The 21114-nt window shown below is 33.2% G+C and overlaps 3 protein-coding genes across 4 annotated transcripts; all 3 read left to right on the top strand.

Annotated features, from left to right (window-relative positions):
* The first annotated feature begins 7518 nt into the window (after positions 1-7518).
* Positions 7519-11323, top strand: LOC142629639 (patatin-like protein 2). Of its 2 annotated transcripts, XM_075803672.1 has the most exons (7): positions 7545-7793; positions 8253-8434; positions 8603-8789; positions 9782-9943; positions 10353-10655; positions 10747-10922; positions 11051-11323. In XM_075803672.1, exons 1-7 carry the CDS (start codon positions 7659-7661, stop codon positions 11121-11123), a joined length of 1218 nt encoding a protein of 405 aa, XP_075659787.1. In that variant the 5' UTR covers positions 7545-7658; the 3' UTR covers positions 11124-11323. The 2 variants fall into 2 exon arrangements, with proteins under 2 accessions (XP_075659779.1, XP_075659787.1); XM_075803664.1 differs by having other exon boundaries at positions 7519-7793; positions 10747-11323.
* Positions 11324-13793: 2470 nt separating this feature from the next.
* Positions 13794-15893, top strand: LOC142637644 (patatin-like protein 2; the record flags this gene model as incomplete). Its single annotated transcript, XM_075811782.1, has 7 exons — positions 13794-13913; positions 14290-14471; positions 14571-14757; positions 14879-15038; positions 15134-15438; positions 15577-15749; positions 15833-15893. Coding segments are annotated over 7 exons (1188 nt in total), but the record flags the coding sequence as incomplete, so codon positions are not given.
* Positions 15894-18261: 2368 nt separating this feature from the next.
* LOC142643518 (patatin-like protein 2) lies at positions 18262-21114 on the top strand. The gene is made up of 7 exons (XM_075818180.1): positions 18262-18510; positions 18681-18862; positions 18978-19167; positions 19341-19502; positions 19652-19954; positions 20638-20810; positions 20924-21114. Exons 1-7 carry the CDS (start codon positions 18262-18264, stop codon positions 21039-21041), a joined length of 1377 nt encoding a protein of 458 aa, XP_075674295.1. The 3' UTR covers positions 21042-21114.

The raw sequence follows: 21114 nt of genomic DNA, 5'->3' as shown, positions 1-21114 counted from the left end.
AGGTGTAACGTAGAAGTAAAAAAGGTGATACAGGGTGACTAAAGGTCTACAAAAGGAGGGAATTTCCCCCCAAAATATGCGAACCTTGTAGGAGAAATGAAGGTTCATTCTTTTTCCTTCTTTGTATTTGTTTACTGTATTTATTTTTTAAGAATAAGCACATACAAAGGAGAAGGAATGAGGTTCAAGTGAGTTCATTCATCTAATATAAGTAAGGAAAGAGAATGAGTTTCGTTTAAGTTATAATTATACAAGTAATTTACGTAACATATAACATTCTGATAAGTGAAAATTGAAGAAGAACCTTCTCCAAAAAAAAAGAAAAAACTCCGAATAAGAAGTTCTTTTATTGGTGTCCGGTGAAAACAACTTTAAAATAAATAAATAAAAAGTTATAGAATTAAATTGCATGATTTTCATGGGTGTACAATACATATACATACATGTGTATTATATTAGGAAAAATATTACTTGTGATTAATGATGCACAAACTTTAAAAAAAAAAAAAAAACAAAATTCCACTAGCTCTCTCTCTCTCAATTGCTACAATAGATTGACACTATAAATGAGTCATAGAAACTTCTTCACTTGATTGTTTAATACTTTTTCTTCTCTCTCTCTTCATTCTATGCTATTAGGTTCTAAAAGTTTATAACAATTGGCAAACTATGAATACAAACTTGTTTAGATATAGATCTTAGAATTTACAAGGTTTATTAGACAAGACTCAAGGTGTTGCAAGTCAGAATACAAGAAAAAGGAAGCTGCAAGTTAAGGAAATTCGAAACATGTCAGGTTTGACCGATCTAGAAGAAGGCTCGACTGATCGAGATGCGTTTCTGTAGAGTTTAATTAAAGTCCAACAGCCCGTTAAGCCCATTAAGTGATTAAGGTTTAAATCTAATTCTTCTAGTATTTAAAGGAAACTCTAAGGCACGTTTTGGAGAGACTTTGGAGGTATTCTTGTGAGATCTAAAAAGTACTATGCCTTCTCCTTTCAAAGTCACAACCAGAATTCCATCTACACATCATTAGAACTTGAAGATCTGAAATTGCTGCAACAAGATTATGCATAGCTAATGATTTAAAGTTTTGAGTGAGATCTTAGAGTCACAAACGTAGGTGTTTGTGTTCAACAAATTCGGATAGAAGAGTTCATGGATTTGGAACTGCATGTGGTCACGCGAGTAAGTACTACAAGAGGTAGCATTAAATTTAGGGAAAAATTTATTGTAAAATTTCTATTCTATTTAGTGAATTTGTTGCCTTGAGAATAATTTAGGTTAAATCCTCCCTGAGTTTTTTTACCTTGAAATTGGACGGTTTCATTGGTTTTTCTTAGGTTATCATATCGCTTGTCTTTTTTACCTTTCTGCACTTAGTGATATGATTGTTTGTGTTTAACCAAGTTCTGAATAATAAACTTTAGTAACAACTTAATTAATTAGGTTAAACAATATAAGTGTTCAGGGGTCTAAATAAACCAACATATACAATCACATTTCCTTAACAGGACATATGGCTTTGAACATCATTGTTATGGGTGACTTTGATGGAGGTTAGTAGCGATGGTGTGTGGTCATTGTGCAAGTATATGCTACATGTTCACGAGGGAGAAGTCAAGCAAGGTTGCCATATATGGTTGGAGAACGTGTCACCAAGGCAAGAATGACAAAGGATTGATCAACAAATCTTAAGAGATACAAGAAGGTCACAAAGGACATTTGTTCTAAACATTCAGGGTTTAAAAAAATAATAATACTAATAATATTGGTTGGTTTAATTTTAGAAAAAAGTTAACGGATGCTCTAAATAAATATATTTTTAGAAACTTTTTATGAGAAAATAAAAAGCTAATTAATTTTTTTGATAGTTTTTTTATATTTACTATAAAAGTTGTGTAAAGTTTTTTTAAAAATAATTTATTAACAATTATCTTAAGGGTATCCATTAACATATCCTTAATTTTGATATTAATTTTGATACGGTAGATACATGGCCATCAGCCTTAAAAAAAAGAAAAAGAAAAAAGCCTAAACCAATCACATGTGGGTTGGTTTGGTAAACTATTTTGACAATACTCTCTTTTCATGGTGGCCCAAACGAAGATTTGAGACTTTAAACTGATTTACCAGACTGGCATTGTACATTTTAAATGGGACCAAGTTGTATAGAATTGTCTCCAATTGTCTTGGGAGACAATTAAAGTTATTCACTTCACCTTCCATGATGGGCTTTGAAGCCCAAGTAGTGCTCACAGCTGATGGATCAAGTTTACAATAGAGGTTAACGGTTTGACGAAGCAACAGACCATTTCAACTTTTTCCAACTCTATATGTAGGCTTACTGTTACCTCTTATTATTAAGGATACTCTTTTCAAATTGTGAACAAGGATGATCGACGCTCAATCAAGTGAGAAGTAGAATTTCTAAAGAGAATACTGAACCTTGAGATCTCAAACACGATGATCAAGGGAGGTCTTAACCCATAAATAAAACAAGAAATACTCATATCTAAATTGAGAAATGGATAATATAAAATGCAAAACTTATCGGCAACAAGACAGGCAGAGATATTAGCCTTCACATTCAGATTTAATCAAATAACTCAAGAGGTATTGGGACGATACCAGCCTAGACTTATTCGATGCTTAAGTTAGTGATATTATTTATTTGTGTACAATAATAATTTTGTATGAAAAATTTCTCATACCTATAATAATGGTGGAGAACGATTATAATTTAACCTCCACAACACTTCGATCAGTTTGCCATTTCTAACATCATGAACGTTACGGTCAAAATGGGAGGTTATTGGTACCATTTACAGAGCCTGCACCTCTTATGGGCGTGATATCTAACACTTACCTCGCAATCCTAGTATTGTGGTTGACAATGGCCTGTAATTCTTGCACTAGCAATAATATAGTCCATGGTTGCTAGTCGTCTATAAGCAATTAGATCTTCCATTTTGGGTCATTCATGCAACATTTCTAAATAGATGATCTCTTATCCTATCAGCAATCACATGTTTGAATTCAATCGAAAAGGCTATTGCATTAGGAATTGTTGAGTTTCAATAAAAGCTTTAATGCAAATCGCATATTAAGCATCAATTTTTAACGTTCATGAGGTGATAAAAGCACTTTCTAATTTTTGTCAAATAGTAATGAATTGCGTGTAAAAGACGGTTTTTGTGCTTGAAAACCCATTTTTACCCCTCCAAACGCAATCTATGATAGGTCCTTGGATTTGGAATGAAAAAAAAGAGAGAGAAAAAGAGAGCACAAAACTCTAATTGGAATAAATGAGAATTTTTTAGGGTTAAATTCAATAGTTACAATGAGGAAGGAGAGATTTTACCACAAGACGCTCTCATTAAAATGCCAAAAACTGTCGGGTTGAGCTATAAAACTATTGACAATTAGGTGAAAAATTAGCCAACCTTAATTTCAACAATGGACTTTTTTATAATAATAAATGACGGTTTTAGATTTGGATAAAATTTTAGTGCTATCTCTTTCAAGAAGTCATTACTAGACCAAATGCAAGATAGTATGGTCTACCAAAGAGTTGAAATTTTTGAATAGAGGTTTAGAATACATTTTAAGATTTTAAGATAACACAATACATACTCTCTCTCTCTCTCTCTCTCTCTCTCTCTCTCTCTCTCTCTCTCTCTCTCTCTCTCTCTCTCTCTCTCTCTCTCTCTCTCAGTGCCACATATTTTTCTGTTATGAGAATTAATTAACCTTGTTTGAATGTTTTTCAAATAAATAAGGGATTAAAGGATTTGAATCACTTATTTTTAATTCTCTTAAATGGAAATAATTTGGGTGGTTTAATTTCACTAATTTTAATTTGTCAATTTTCCTCTTATAATGTTAACTTATATCCATGTCTTTAATATTAATAAAGATGGGGTTTAATTAATATCATGGTATTAATGGTATCATTTGCGGTGTCTCTTTTCTGTGGTTTCGAATCCTACCTCTCCCACCCCAACTACCTATTAAAAAAAAAAAAAACAAAGATTAGTATAATTATTAATTTATATCATTTTCTCCAATTTTCTTTTTAAATTTTAGAACATCTAAATAAAAGAAAGTGATATCTAATCTCTTCCACTTACTTGATTTTAAAATATTCAAACAAGGAAAAATGATAATTATATCCCTCCCCTCTTGTCTGCTTCCCCCTTTGACCATTTACTTTCTTCTTTTTCCAAATTTTCACACACATTGTAAAGTTGATATCCCCCTATCTGAATTCTAAACATATTACCTGAGGCTAGTTTGTTATGGGGTATTTTAGCTGCATGCACTAGGCTCTCAACTACATGGATAGTTCAATGTGCTCATCAGTACCTCACCCTGAGATGTGGATCATCCAAGGCACATTAGCATGGCGTACTTCTCCTGCAAATGTAAAATGGATCCTACAAGTGTGTGGGGCCACATTATGTAAGAATAGGCATTCCATGCAATTGTAGATACCCACTGATTAGCTGTTTCAATTAACTAATTTTTTTTAGAGAAACAAAAATACAGAAGAGAAGGAATGTGGTTTCAACATAAAAAACACAAAAGGAATGATATAATAAACTATATTCTGGAGGGCGAAAATGGGCAAATGCCCATTTCGCGTAAAAAAAAAGAAAGAAGGGAAAATGCCCAATTTCTCAAACTAATTAGGGAAATGCCTATTTTTTTAAACTCGATTTTCTCAAAATCGAGTTAAAAAAAAAAAAAATTCTAGAGCCCTATAGTGGCATTTTAAGGAGCCTATAGTGACATTTTAAGGACCTATAGTGGCGTTTTGAAACTCAAGTTCCATGCAAGTTATGAACTCGAGTTTCATGCAAGTTTTTTATTTTATTTTATTTTTATTTTTACCTATAACTCGAGTTCATGGAGTTCGAGTTCCAAAATGTCACTATAGGCCCTTTAAAACGTCACTATAGACTCCTTAAAACGTCACTATAGACTCCTTAAAACGCCATTATAGGGCTTAACTCAATTTTGAGAAAATCAAGTTTCAAAAGAGGGATATTTCCCTAATTAGTTTGGGAAAGGGAGCAATACGCTAATTTTTTTGCACGAAATGGGCAAAAGCCCATTTTCGCTATATTCTGGAGTATCTAAGTATTTTTCACTATACACAACACCATTTCTTAAATAATGTATAATTGTGTGTCCCAAAATAAGGCTACTGGGCCTCAGAGGAGTTTGGGCTCACAATCTATTTATATAATGGGCTTTTGGATTTTCTACCACGGGTAGCGCGATGCTTGGCAGGCCCGTTTCCTGAGTCTCCCCTCTTTTCTCACTATCTCTTTCCTTTCTTTCTTGGGGAGAATTGATATAGCTCTCTCTAGTCTTTTCCCTCTGAAATTGCCAATCCTTTTTAACTGAGTCTTCCCTGCCTATTTATATCCAAACTTAGTGGAACGGTCATGATTATTCTCCTTGTGGGTGGAAGGAGGGGTCCAATACTATTACCCATAAGTGGGGGTTTAGTTGGGAGTGGGAGGAAATGAGAGTGGCATTGGAACTGGCTTCAACGCTGGGTTTGATTCTCGGCAGGGGCGTTTCCTAGGCAATGGAAGGGAGGTCCAATGCCATTTCATCTAAGTGGATATTTGGTGGTGAGAAGGAGATAATGACAGTGGCGTTGGGACTAGCCCCGCATGTAAGTTCTTTGCTCGGCAGGGGCACGTCACAGGTTGCTTTGAGCACTCCGAGCTCACAACTCTTAGACGGTACGTGCGTTACAATGTGTGACTTGCGCGGGGCTCCTATAAGAGTTAATCTTCATGGGCCTTAGGGCGATTGGGCTTGACGGGGAATAAGGCCTGTACAATAACAATTACTTTTTATTTTTTAAAAAACAAACATCCACACAAGAGAGAGCATAAGAAACAATGGATAATACCAAACATCAGATAATATCTTATCTATAAATAAAATTCCTCGTGTTATTCATGATCTACGTTGCATGAATTATCAAAACTTTCCCCATTTCATGATGTCAGATCGATATTCACACACGTTATTTCATCTAATGGGCATTGATTTTTCGAGCACATGTGCAATTATTTTGTGATTTTTAGTATTAATATCTAATTTCAAAAATACGAAAAGAAAGCAGATTCATTTAGGACTAATTAAAATCATGCACCGTCATATAGCAAATCATCATTTAATTTTAACTACCAACTAAACTAGCCGCCAACATGTAGTTCATTGCATCTAACCAAGCATGACCTCAACCTCAAAACACTACGCGTACGGCAAATACATTATCTTTTGAAGCAAGTGAGACCTCTAAGCAAAATATAAATGTCACACACACACACACCATTAATTAAACATAAACATGAAAGAGAGGGTTTATCTTACATCATATATATGATCTAATATTATTTGTATAGTTCTAAGTGCATCACCCTTTGCATTTCTTTAGTCCAAATCATCATTTATGGCATGGTCACCAAAGCTGACAAATTCTTTGCCATAGTGGGTCACCCATGGCGTAATTTTAATAATATGTTCATTATGTACTTGATCTGAGATCAGACTATATATTTCTAAGCTTTAATAAATTAAATATTAAAATGTTCATACTATATATATATGCATTACTTTACGTGAAAATATTGGTATCTACCCTCAGATTACGAGTCCAAGATGGCAAAGTTCGTCAGACTGCAGATAAAGCCTCATGAGTTCTTTAGGATAAAACCTAATTTTTGAATAGTTAGGTCCCATCCCATGTCTCTCTTTGCTAAATGGAAGATAAAGATTCCATTTATTTCATGGTACCTCCACCACTTAATTGAAACGTGTTACGTGCAGGTGAAAAAAATAATCAAATCAGAGTAATGCATATTGGCTATCATATGCTGCTACTGAACCCATTCTTGTAGTACTACTACTATTAGACTATTAGGTGGAGTTGGGTTTACCATTACCATTAAGTCTTTTGAATTATGATCATCTTAAAGTAACTTTAGTTAGAAAATAATTTATTTTATAATATCTCTTTAAAGGATTGATAGCATCGTAAAATTTAAACCATTCGTTTAAAAATCAATAAATTCCATGATGAACTTGTACTAAAATTTTAAAGGGTCTCAATTCTTATATATGATGTTCTAATATGTTGGTTGAGACTGTTACTAAATTTGAAGCGTCCTTCTCTTCATAGATTAATCCATGATATTCGTAGAGGAAAGACATCCTATTTACTTCTTAATTTGTTTTTTATTATTTGGGTCCAAGTCCAACTCACATATGACTAGTGCACAGCTGATCATTAAACGGCTTGTAGTTTGTGGAACTTATATATTGAACAATTATCAATTTCTCAATTCTCCTAGACATACAATGACTAGGAGATTGTTTGGACTAGAGAAAGATTCAAAGTGAAACTTGATAAAGTGGAGTTTCTTGTTCCACCGTGTACCCTTTGACCATTGCATGTTCCCTGAACTTTCATCTGTAACCACAATCTAAGGCTATAAATAGGTCGTTGATGGATCAAATGTACGAACAAAAACTTAGCTTTCTTTGATCTTATTCCTTACAAAACCTAAGGCATTCTTTTATATTGCAACTTACTTTCTGATCACTTGCCTACCATTTTCATCTTCCTCATGGAAAAAACATTGTCATTTCAACTTCAACCCCCTACTTATGGGAACTTGATCACCATTCTCAGCATTGATGGGGGAGGTGTCAGGGGGATCATCCCTGCAACTATCTTAGCTTTCCTTGAATCACAACTTCAGGTATACTTTGCAGGATTACTAGTAGGTGGGGTTAAGTCTTAAATGTATTCAAAGACATAATTACTAGCTAGCAGCTAGGGCTTTCAAAATATTAGTATTACACAATTTCCTGTACTTGTGCAAGAGTATATTATTAAACTAGATTCAAGAAATTAAAACTCGATCATTATATAATAATTTATATATAAGAATGTTGTGAATGTTTCCTGGGTAGTGCTAGGTCTTAAAGTATTCAAAGACATAATTGTTACGACTTTCAAAATATTAGTTATTGCACAATTTCCAATACTTGTGGACGTGCGTATTATTAAACTTGATCCATGAAATAAAACTCATCTCGTATAGAATAATTGCAAAAGAACAATTTATGTTAATGTCATGTCTATGTTTGAAAAAATATATATGTATATAATGTTATAACAGCCATATTGACTTCACATAATTTGACAATAATGGTAGGAGTTGGATGGTGAGGACGCTAGACTTGCAGACTACTTTGATGTCATTGCGGGAACAAGCACAGGTGGTCTTGTAACTTCCATGTTAACTGCTCCAGATGAAAATAATCGTCCTCTCTTTGCTGCCAAGGATATTAAACCCTTCTATCTTGAGCACTGTCCTAAAATTTTCCCACAAAAGAGGTCAATCTTCATACTTGACTGCTCTTATATATATATACACGTATGTGTTAGAATATGGTATCAGGGTTATGTGGTATATCTGAGCTTTGTTTCATGCTTTGAATCTTTTGGATTTGTAAATATTAATTAACCAATTAACATGCATGCATATATTGGTTTCAATGGCAGAGGCTTGTGTGGAGCAATCCAAAAAATATACAAATCACTAAGAGGACCTAGGTATGATGGGCAATACCTTCACAAGGTTGTGAGGGAGAAATTAGGAGAGACTCGGCTGCATAGCACTTTGACGAATGTTGTGATACCAACTTTTGATATCAGGCATTTACAGCCAACCATTTTCTCATCCTATGAGGTCTATTTCTCTCCCTTTCTCTTTCCCTATCCAAAATCGTCTTATTTGTCAGCGCCATGCCACGAAGTTTGCCCCTCTTGAATTGTTTCCTTCTATAGTTTTGTATTTCTTAGTACTGTACAAGAATTGAAATTTTGAAGTCTTAAAAAAGGAAATAAATAGGGCTAGTTTAGAATAGACTTTTTCCTTTGCTGAATAGACTCTAGAGTTTAGACACAAAGAAAATTAATGACACTTAAAAACTTTTTGGAAACAGAAATCTTTCACTTTCAATGGCAAGGCAAACTAGAAAAATAGAACAAAGACATTGACTCTGCGCCGCTTAATTGAAATAGTATATTAGGTTTATTATTCAAGTATGATGTGGCTAGAACTCAATTTTTTCTTAACTCAATATAAGCAAAAGACATTGAAAAGAAGAAGACGAAGGAAATATTAATTTCAATTTACAAGTATATACTATGATTTTCCCTCAAAAAAATTGTGTTGCATGGATTTTGAAACCTTATTATTAAATATTGTTCACTAGTCGTCTAGTCCCTTAATTTGAAGTGCATGAAAGAGTCTGAGGAGCTTCTCTTGAAATAGAAAGCTATGGTGAAAAAACCTAATGATTTGTTTGTATAAGTGAATTTAAAGAGAACGATTTGGACTTTATTATTATTTTCTTGATGAATTGGACATTATTATTTAGTTTCAATGACTTGAATATAGAGTATGAAATTAGTATATAATTTTTTTTTCTATTGTTGAAATTTATGAAGAGAATTTCCCTTTGTTAATACGTACATTTGAAGTGAATATGTAAAGATGTCATTTCAAATCCATATTATCACATGTGTTTTTGCTCAAGCAAAATTTTCAAAACTCACATCATCACGTGTTGTTAAATTTATATCAAGCAATTTATGATAACAATTGTTTTTTAGATCCCTTAATTGTAAGTCCTCAAATCGAAACGCAACCTAAGAGAGAATTCTAACTTCATGCAGGTGAAAAACTTCCCTTGTTTGGATGCTCGATTGTCGGACATATGCATTGGTACTTCGGCAGCTCCAACTTATCTTCCTGCTTACCAATTCAAGAACCAAGATAATGAAGGGAATGTTCGAAAATTCAATCTTATAGATGGTGGTGTTGCTGCAAACAATCCGGTATATAATCATTTAGAGTGATAAAGTTAATTTTAAATTGCATATTTGATGCTCAACTTTTGACATTTATTTGAAAATCATCCTTATATATCTAATGGATAAAATTTTTTATGCATTGAATTGAATTCATGAAATTGAGGTCACTTTGATAATGTGGAGCTTATGATATGAAATGAATTATGTTTGCCATATTGCATTTTCTATCAATCAAATGACGATAATTTTTTTTTGTTGAAATAATGAAAGAAGAGGAATAAAATGAAACATTTTAGAGCATAAAGATGATTTTGTAAAGAAAAGATCAAAAGTTGAGAACAAAATATGCAATTTATTCTAAAGTTAAAAGTTTCAACACAAGAAAAGCTAATCTTTATAGCGTTTTTCTTTTCTTTTTGGCACCATGGTCCAGACATTAGTAGCCATAAACCAAGTGATTAAACAGGTCTTTAAAGAAAATCCTGATTTCTTCCCAATTAAACCCATGGACTATGGCCGCTTTCTAGTAATTTCAGTAGGCACCGGCTCACCAAAGACAGCAGAAAAATACAATGCTAAAAAGGCAGCCAAGTGGGGCACTCTGGGTTGGTTTCATCATGGTGGTTCTGTTCCACTAGTGGATGTGTTTACTCAAGCAAGTGCAGATATGGTTGATGTCCATATTGCTGTGCTGTTCCAAGCTCTTCGTTCAGAACATAATTATCTTCGAATTCAAGTAAGAAAATTTCTGGTTTCTCTCTAGGTTTTTATGTTGAATTCATATAAAGTTATTTAGTTTTGACTAGTCTTTTGAAATATGACATTAGGACGACACCTTGACCGGGACAGATGCTTCAGTTGATGTGTCTACAAAACAAAACTTGGAAAAACTTCAATATAGAGGAGAAAGAATATTGAAGAAACCAGTATCACGGGTGAATTTAGAGACGGGTTTGTCAGAACCAGTCGAAAATGGAGGCACAAATGAGGAGGCCTTGAAAAAGTATGGAAGAACATGCATGCATAAACACGTACACAATTACATGCCATTATATTATATTTATAATCTATGTATTATCATAAAATATTTCTCACAATATTTATTTCACGTAAAATTTTTGTTACTTATAGGTTAGCAAAAATACTCTCACGAGAAAGGATGCTTCGAGATGTAAAATCTCCACACACGAAAAGGCACTTCTAATGCCGATTACTACATCAGATTATGAATGATCTCCTGTCTATATATATATAGTAGTCCAAAAATTGTATCTTAGTTACTCCTGCATAGAAAGAAAGAGAGAAAGAAATGTACATTTATTAATTCAAATGATTCTTTTGATTTATTTTTTATTTTTGGTTTAAATTTCTGACTACATTGTGTGTACACTGTACAAGTTGTCATTCGTTCATTCTTTTATGTTATGAAAAAAGTTAGTTGAATATATAGATTTGAAAGTTTGATGCAAAAGCTACAAATACTAGCTATATGTGATTGCTATTTTTTGTAATATTAAATGTGTAATAAGGTGAACTATATGATTTTGAAGTAGAGCACTACTTCAGAATCTTAATCAAGTCCAAAAACAAAAACATAAAAAATATAATCAATGAAACCGAAAATAATTTGTGAACCTGCAAAAGCATTGTGACTCGTGAGCAAAATCTAGATTTTAGATAGTTTCGATTAATTTAATCCAATCTCACACCCTATTTGAAAGAATATACTAGAAAATAGGTTGTACCAAACTGGCACTAAATTAACATTTTAGATTTGGATTTACTATTAATTAGATCTTAAAATTTACTATGTAAAAATACATTAAAAAATGACTATAATTTAAAATTTATCCAAAATTAAGTAAACTACATAAATATTTTGAAACTTATTATTGTGACGAGAATAGGAATTTAGATCAAATGTTTAAACATATCAAAATGAGTAAAATCTTAGTATACTTAGTAATATATACAAGAATACCTATGAGATGTTTGATAAGATAAATATGAATATTGCTTAAAACGAACCCTAAATGACCTAAGAAATTTGACCCAATGCACATCATTATGCATTGTATCTTTTAAAAACCGGTGTAATCTAATAATTGAACTTTCTGCATTCCAATCATCATAGGTTGCCACTACTTATGGAAAAAATCCAGATTTGAACTATTGATTAAAATGTTCTAATTATTGAGCACAACAACTAGACATTTGCCCTTGAGTGTGCACATGGACACTTATGCACTACAACTTGAGATTGAAAATCAAGAGAACAATGTTAGAGACGCCTAACTTTTTTATATGGTCTCACACTAGTAACATCATTTTATTATACATCAATCATAACATATCATATCCACTATTGTAAAAGAAACTATGAAAAATTTTATATCCCTAGATTTATTGAAATTAAACCAAAAAAGAGTCATTGGATAGGATTTTTATATCCAAAATATTGCCCACCTTAAAATTCCTTTTTGCTAGATAATGAAATCCACTATCCACATTGCCATTAGGATATCATTTCACCTAATTCTTCTTACCTGCAATCCTCCTGGAGTCTCAGCTACAAATCTTGTATATGTTGCGTCTAAGATGCAATTTCTTCTTTGCTAAAGCAAGATCACTATAAGGAAATGGAATCCTCTGCTATTCCTGACAATGATAAAGATTCATATCAACTCAAACCATATTGAAGAAACCACTATGTATGCATGTGGTCCATATTACAGCATAAAAATGATGAAAATGTTGATTTCTAACCAGCGCTTGAAAGCTTAAAGGATTATAAATAGATTGGCACTATGTAGTTTTCGGCAGCAAAATTAACCTCCTAGCCCTATAATCATATTCTCATCCCAGTCCCTTATGGAAAAAACAATATCACCACTGTGGCCTCTGAAAGCTCGGATTTGTGTTAAAACATAAGAGCTGTTTGGACCCCAAATTAATAAATTACGGCTCGGTTAATTTTACTCTAACTTAAACTAAGTGTGGAATAGAGTAAATGCAAACACAAGATAACACGCTGATGTGTTATCGAAGAGGAAACTGAAGAACTCAACGAAAAAACCTTTCTGCCACCCTCTAAGCGGTAAATCGATCCACTAGACAATAAGTTGGGATACACGAATAGCAAGAGACTCTCCAAGCCTAATCTACCTAGTGCATCTAAGCCCTCCAAGCTCTTACTCCAACAAAGTTTCTAGAAACCGTGTCTTGTCTAGCTTTTCGGATCCTGCAATGCGCCCGATTGTATTCGTTAAAACTTGACTTCTTCCAACACTTCCCAACAACACCAAAACCTCACTTGACACTCAATATGGGTGTAGTAAGTGTTTGAACTATCAATCTCTCAAGGATTTGGAAATGCAGAGGTAGGAGTATAGGAAAACCATAATGAATGGTGTAGAGAATTGTGGATATGACAATCTCTCACTCTCAAGAGTTTGTGGCCAAGGTTTTCTCTTTGAAAAACTCTCTACTCAATATGTGGGTAATGCTGGTATATATAGTGTGTATGAGGATGTAGTGGAGTAGATATGACAAAATAGCAAAACAAATTGTTTCATGGGTATCTCGCAGGAAGGCCTTACCCGCGAGACACTCACGAAAACCAGGTGTCACCATTTGTCTTGACTCTTCGCATTTCAATCATATGCTGAGCACATGCCTCACTTCGCGGGAAGGCTACTTGCGAGCTACCTGCGAAAACTTCTTTTGTCTTCAATAGTTGCCTTAAGTCTTCACACTCTCTCTCTTTCATACAACCCTTACAAATAAATCACATATGAAATACAGGGTACAAAAAGTTGAACAAAATTACAATCAAATTTGGCACGGAATTAAAGGCAACACAAAATAGTTGTAAATTACAACTTTAGAACCTCCAACACATGAAAACCTCATTATTGTTCTTAGCATTAATGGAGGTGGAATAAGGGGGATTATTCCAGGATTCATTCTCAACTTCCTTGAGTTTGAGTTACAAGTTACAATATTGTTATATACCAGCCAGTTGGCACATGTCATCTATGTGTATAAAGTTGAAATATTAGTTTTCAATATAAAGTTCTTATTTAAAAGGAAAAAGAAATCAATCATTGGTAGCTTGCATAATTGCCTTTTTTTTTTTCTTTCAAATAAAAAATGGGTTTGATTAGTAACTTTCATGAGTTTCATCCCAATATAGTCACTTACAAGCCATGCGTGTAGATTAACTTCTAGAAGATCATTTGACAAGCTTGAGCTTTATAAAAATTGACTAAAGTGGTACTACATATAAGTTATTGAAAATAGTAATGGCAATTAACACATGACTAGTTTTTTCACATGGTTTTGTTTACACTTTTTACATTATGGTGCAGAAAATTGATGGCCCCGAAGCTAGAATTGCAGATTATTTTGATGTGATCGCAGGGACAAGCACAGTAGGTCTTGTGACTACCATGCCAACTGCACCAAATGAAAACAAACGCCCCATGTATTCTGCAAAAGACATCAAGGCCTTCTATTTTGATAATGGACCTAAAATCTTTCCTCAAGACCGGTAACAATTGAGCCTCAATGTTTTTCATGCTATCACTATATCTTGTTCCATATTAAATAACACTATACTAATCTGTATACTAATCTGCTTAAGCAACAGTTCTCCATTTGCTCAAGCAACAAAATTGATCAAAGCCATAACAGGACCAAAATGCGATGGAAAGTATCTTCATAGCCTTCTGAAGGAAAAACTTGGGAATACTCAATTACACCACACACTGACCAATGTGGTAATCCCAACCTTTGACATGAAGCAACTCCAGCCAGCCATTTTCTCCAGCTATGAGGTTTTCAAATTAATCCAAGTTTTTAACTTTACCTGAAATTAATCCTGTCTAATGAGAAGGAATTAACACTTCACATAAACAAAAAAGAACTAACATATATTTGTATCCATGCCTTAATTAGGTTAAGAACCATGCACACTTTGATGCCTTACTTTCAGATATATGCTTCGGAACCTCAGCTGCGCCAACATATTTCCCTGCCCATAATTTTGATACCAAAGACTCAACTGGAAGAGTGAGAAAATTCAATCTTATTGATGGTGGTGTAGCTGCTAATAATCTGATAATAAGTTTAATATACATCACTTTTTTATTCTATTTGAAGTCATACTCTCTTAAACGTTAATATCATTGTCTAATTTTCATATGATTCTATAGGCTTTAATTGCCATTGGCGAAGTGACAAAAGAGATTAACCGGGGGAGTCCTAACTTCAGTTCCATAAAGACAGCAGATTATGGTCGATTTCTGGTTCTATCACTAGGAACTGGTTCAACAAAAGTTGACGAGAAATACACTGCCAAAGAAGCAGCTTGGTGGGGTATATTCGGGTGGTTAACTAGTGGTCACTCTGCCCCATTGGTGGATGTGTTCACTCAAGCGAGTGCTGATATAGTGGACTTTCACATTTCTGTTGTTTTTAAAGCTCTCGATTGTGAAAATAACTATCTCCGAATTCTGGTAATAATTAAACTTAATAGTTAATACCCATGTTGGCACATTAATATGAGAGTGATAAATTAGTTACCTCTTGTTCTAAAAGTTTAAGTCTATGGAAAAAGACAACTTTAATCATTCAACAATTATTTTAACATTCAGGATGATACGCTGGAGGGAGAAGTTTCTTCTGTTGATATTTCCACCAAAGAGAATATGGAAAATCTTGCAAAGGTTGCAGAAGGATTATTAAAGAAACCGGCCTCAAGGGTGAATTTAGAGATGGGTAATCTGGAGCCTTCTAAACATGAGACTAATGAGGAGGCTCTCATAAGGTGTAAGATTATTCAAATTTTTGCAAAGTATAAAAAAATCTACATTGTTAATAATAACAATAGCTTTTATCTAAATAATGTAGTTTTGCAAAGCTACACTCAAAAGAGAAGCACTGTCGCGAAACCTCATCACTGCAGAAATGAGATACGAAACGCAACTGATGTTAATCTAAGAGCTGCAGAAATGATATAAAGTTAATGTAACATATTTCCATGGAACTTTGAACCGGCTTCCAGTGCAATGAAATGGAGCCTAGTCAGTAATTTGCTTGAGTCCTCTTGTTAAAGGCTAAAAGATTGTGTATTAAGCTGTATAAAATAAAGTATAAAGGTCTGCCTTTTGTATAGGTAGACAAGATATGTTGTATAAGTAATATAAGTGTAGTACAAGAAACCTTGAATAATTGGCCTAAGCACCTTGCGAGCTTATATTCTAAGAGTCTCTCACAAACTCATTTGGGTGAGTGGAGACCAACTTGAATTTGGCAGCTAATGCACGAAAACATCTTGGTGGAGGAGGCTTGGTAAAGATATCTGCTAGTCTTCTGACAAACAGATTGAGCTTTAAGTTTTAATGTATTATTTATTATTGTTGTTATTCTTGTTTTAGTATTTACTCTAATTGGTGTTTGGTTTATCCTGAGTTGGATCTTTAGCCATCCATGTGAATTGTATTGTCTTTGCTCTGGCTTCAAGCCTTCAGCCATGCATAAAAAAATGTCTTGCGGCCGGGTATATATGGGCGCTCTTACACTTATCAAGAAAGTTATTGTTAATATCATCAGTTTGTGCAGTCAAAATTGGGCAATAGAAGACTCATCTTTCACGTACAATTTACTTTTCTGGCTTCCACTTTTGTGCATTTTCCTAATATAGAAACAAATAATGTCGAGCTTTAAATCATGAGTCATGCTAATGAATGGGCAATGATTAATAATCTATTTTAGAAAAATTTTGATATCACTTTTATAGGAAATAGAAAAAATTGTTTAAAAATTATTTTTTTTTTCTCATAAAATTTTTTCTTTAAATAAATTATTAAAACATCATTCTTAGAGACATCCGTTAATATTTTCCTTTAATATATATCACCCGTGTAGTTGCTTCTGCAAATGTATTATTATTATTATTTTTGATGGTCTTTTGTGATGTATGTTGATGCGTCTTTTTCAAATGTTGTCATCATGCTTATTCCTAATGTGATAACCTAGACAACTCTCTCAAAAGTTTGACTATGTCTTTTTCCAAAAAAGAAAAGAAAAAAAAGGTTTGACTATGTCACCTGGGAAGTTTACCAAAACTAAAATATTGCAGCTGTAAGACTTCCTTCTTTTCCTTTTGACAGAACAATCAAATCTTTTAAGATTGAATAAGGATTTGCAAAATGGTATAGATACGTAGGGTCAATAATTCAACACGATTTAAAGACAAAATGCATAAGGCCAATAGAATTATCAAGTTTTTCACATTTCCTTTAAGCATTAGATAAAATTGAATTGTACACATTTGTTTGAATGGTTGAATTCTGACAAGTACCCCATTTGATGTTTCAATGATATGATCACCGGTTGGGTGTACACGTATGTTGTTGAAGTCATTCATTGAATAATAATGATAATAATGAGTGATTAATCATTGGACTTAGACTTTTTGAGTCAAATATGTTTCTATATATTATATTAACTATTCAAGGAGTTTCTAAAAGGTGTTTATCTCTCCAACATCACCATTTTGTTGGGAAAATAATACTTACAAAAACTGTAATTGAATCCAAGGTGTTTATCTCCCCAACATCATCATCATGTTGGGAAGATAATACTTGAGAAAACTCTAATTGAGTCCTTAATATAACACAAGAGCTCCACTATATTATATATATATATATATATATATATATATATATATATATATATATATATTAATTTCTCAACTTCATTTCTTCTTCTCTATATGAGCATTCTACTCACATGTATATATCTAACACATCTTTTGGTTACTTGAGACGCCGCCTTTTGAGAATCAAATTAACATATAAAATGCAAGTTTCATTCTTTTGTTATTCTTGAATGTTGCAGCCATTGTATGTAGCAAAAGCAAAGCTTGAGAATAATAATAAATTTAATTTTAGCCACCAGGTAGGGATTAACTTAGGGGTAGCCATTCAAGACCGCCTTTGTTAGGCCTGTTGCCTAACCAGACCCATATTGCCTTTATGGTCTAACCAAACTCATGCTTACCTACAATTCTTCTGAAGTGGTCTCACCTACAATTCTCACTTACAATGACCATAGCCTAAAGGGACAATTTTTGAGACAAAGTAAGAGGCAATGCTTTTTGTGAATTTTCAGTATATATGTACGTAAACAATATCAGAAAAGGTACAAGTTATTGGTCAAATTTGAAACACTTTGATCCGATGACTTTCATTTTGGGCTTATGGCCCAATCCAATGACGCGGATGAATCTTTGGACAAGGATATGACTGAGGAGTACTATAAATACACATACTTCCATGAAAAGAAGACATATCAAGTCACATAATCCTCTCTTTTTAACTTCCTTAAAAGTTCATAGTTTCTCTAAAGCTCTTAAATCCTCTCTCTCTCTCCTTACCTGCATCTTTATCCCAATGGGCTCAACAAATGTACCCCTACAACCTCCAACTTATGGAAACCTAATCACTGTTCTCAGCATTGATGGTGGTGGAATTAGAGGGGTTATCCCAGGAACTATCCTTAGTTTTTTAGAATCTGAACTTCAGGTAGAAAAATATATTATATATTAATCATACATGTTTCATGCCACAAACCTAAAGAAATTCAACACTTTTTTCCATTCACTAGTGAAGTTCTGCTTTGTTAAATCATTTATAAGGGTTCAACATGCAATCTTTCCATGTACTTACTCTATATTTGCTTATGTATGGTGCAGAAACTGGATGGTGAAGATGCAAGAATAGCAGATTATTTTGATGTTATCTCGGGAACAAGCACAGGTGGTCTTGTCACTGCCATGCTAGCTGCTCCAGATGAAAATAACCGACCTGTCTTTGCTGCCAAGGATATCAAGGATTTCTACCTAAACCACTGCCCTCATATCTTCCCACAGAACTGGTAAAAATTTAGAATATGAGATATAAAAATATCATTAATATATATAACTGTTTGATTATTGACTTGGCCCATTTGTTTTGGTTTTTAACATGATATTATTTTTTCCAAAATGCAGTTGTCCAGTATTTCCTCATCTTACAAAGATTATCAAAGCTCTAGCTGGACCAAAGTATGATGGGAAATATCTGCATAACCTTGTTAGGGAAAAACTAGGACATACAAAATTGCAACAGACATTGACTAATGTTGTTATTCCAACATTTGACATCAAAACACTCCATCCAACCATTTTTTCTAGCTATGAGGTTTGTCTTCTTCTCATTAAAATGGTTTTTTAATTGGTTACCCCAGTACTTTTTTTTTTTCCTTTAATTTCCACAATATATGTAGTGGTTCAGATTAACCCTAGATAAGAAAGTGACTGCAAATGATAGAGCTGAATTGTACTAACATTTACTTTGATTTGGTCATGAAACAGGTAAAGAACAACCCAAGCATGAATGCCTTACTCTCAGATATTTGCATAGCAACCTCAGCTGCTCCAACTTATCTTCCAACTTATTACTTCGAAATTGTAGACCCCAAGGGAAATGTGAGAGAATTTAACCTTACAGATGGTGGTGTTGCTGCTAATAATCCGGTATATGTCTTTATCAAACTTCATATGACTCCTAATGATTATTATATATAATAATTTTCCTAATTTTTTTTAATATATAGCTATTTAAAAAATAAGAAATTTAATCATTTAACTGTTATTCTAATATTACTAAATTGGTGCAATCTCAGGCTTTACTTGCCATTGGTGAAGTGACAAAGCAGATCCTTCGAGGAAGTTCTGACTTCTTTCCAATAAAACCAATGGACTATGAAAGGTTTCTGGTGATATCATTAGGAACTGGCTCAAAAAAAGCCGAAGGAAAATACACGGCACACCAGGCAGCTAAGTGGGGCTTGCTAGACTGGTTAACAAGTGGTGGTTCCACTCCAATTATTGATGTATTTTCTCACGCAAGTGCAGACATGGTTGATGTCCACCTCTCTGTGCTTTTTCAAGCCCTTCATTTTGAGAAAAATTACCTGCGGATTCAGGTACATATATCTCTTTCAAACCTTCCATAACCAGAAGAAATACATAAGAAAATACTACAGCTATTACCAATATTATTACCAAAAAAAAAAAAAAAACTTATATATCAATGAATGTAATGAATGACACATCGATAATGTAATAAATAAATTTCTTAATTACTTTTTGGGTGATACTAAGGGTTAATACAAATTTTATTACAAAAATCTTGCAAATTGATGTTCACCAATCGAGTTCTTCTACAGGCACAACAAAATCTCACAACATTTTCTCAACAAGTTGAGGTGTCAATTCATCATAAGTCAAAATAAAATAAGATTATATATAAATCAACTACAACTAAAAATAAAAGTGTTATAAAAGTATTATGAGATTTTTATTACGCATTGTGACTTTCTCTTCATGAATTAAAAAAATAATTTAAACATTTATTTATTATATGTTGAAGTGACTCTGATCATATTTATTATTATGTTAGTTTGAGAATATTTTTATAGTAAAATTAGTAAAAACTATGATAATTTTCTTACATTTTTTTTTGTTTTGTATTTAATAAAACAAAACATAATTAACATTGAAGTGACACATTGGTATAGATGTCTTATGTAATAAAAATCGTGGTATAAAAGTCAAAAGTTCTTGTTCACTTAATTAACGTAGACAAGTTTGAATCAAAACAATGCAGGACGATTGCTTGGTTGGGACGATAACTTCTGTGGACGTGGCCACAAAACAAAATATGGATGATCTCGTGAAAGTTGGTGAAGAGTTGCTAAAGAAACCAGTTGCTAGGGTGAACTTGGAGACAGGAGTTTATGAGACTTCTAACCATGAAACTAATGAAGCTGCCCTCATAAGGTTCTAAAAATAAATATATCAAACTGTTATTATATTCTACAATTTCTTTAGAAAAAAGTTTTGTTTTTAGTTTTCACATTAAGCTAATGCAAAAGCATATAATGTTGTTGCAGGTTTGCAAAATTACTCTCCCAAGAGAGGCACCTTCGCCATGCAAGGTCCCCCGTTGGACATGCTCATCAAGTTACCAGTACTCACAAAACAAATGGTCTTAGTAGACTAAGCATATAATTCTTTTGCTAATGTTAGCTTCCATGTATTCTTTTTGTAATTGATAAATGAAAGCCTATTTAGCTTCCATGTA

Source organism: Castanea sativa, chromosome 1 (assembly GCF_040712315.1).
Source record: "Castanea sativa cultivar Marrone di Chiusa Pesio chromosome 1, ASM4071231v1".
NCBI lineage: Eukaryota > Viridiplantae > Streptophyta > Magnoliopsida > Fagales > Fagaceae > Castanea > Castanea sativa.
Note: the sequence above shows the minus strand (reverse complement) of the source record. Positions and strands in the feature narration are given on the sequence as shown.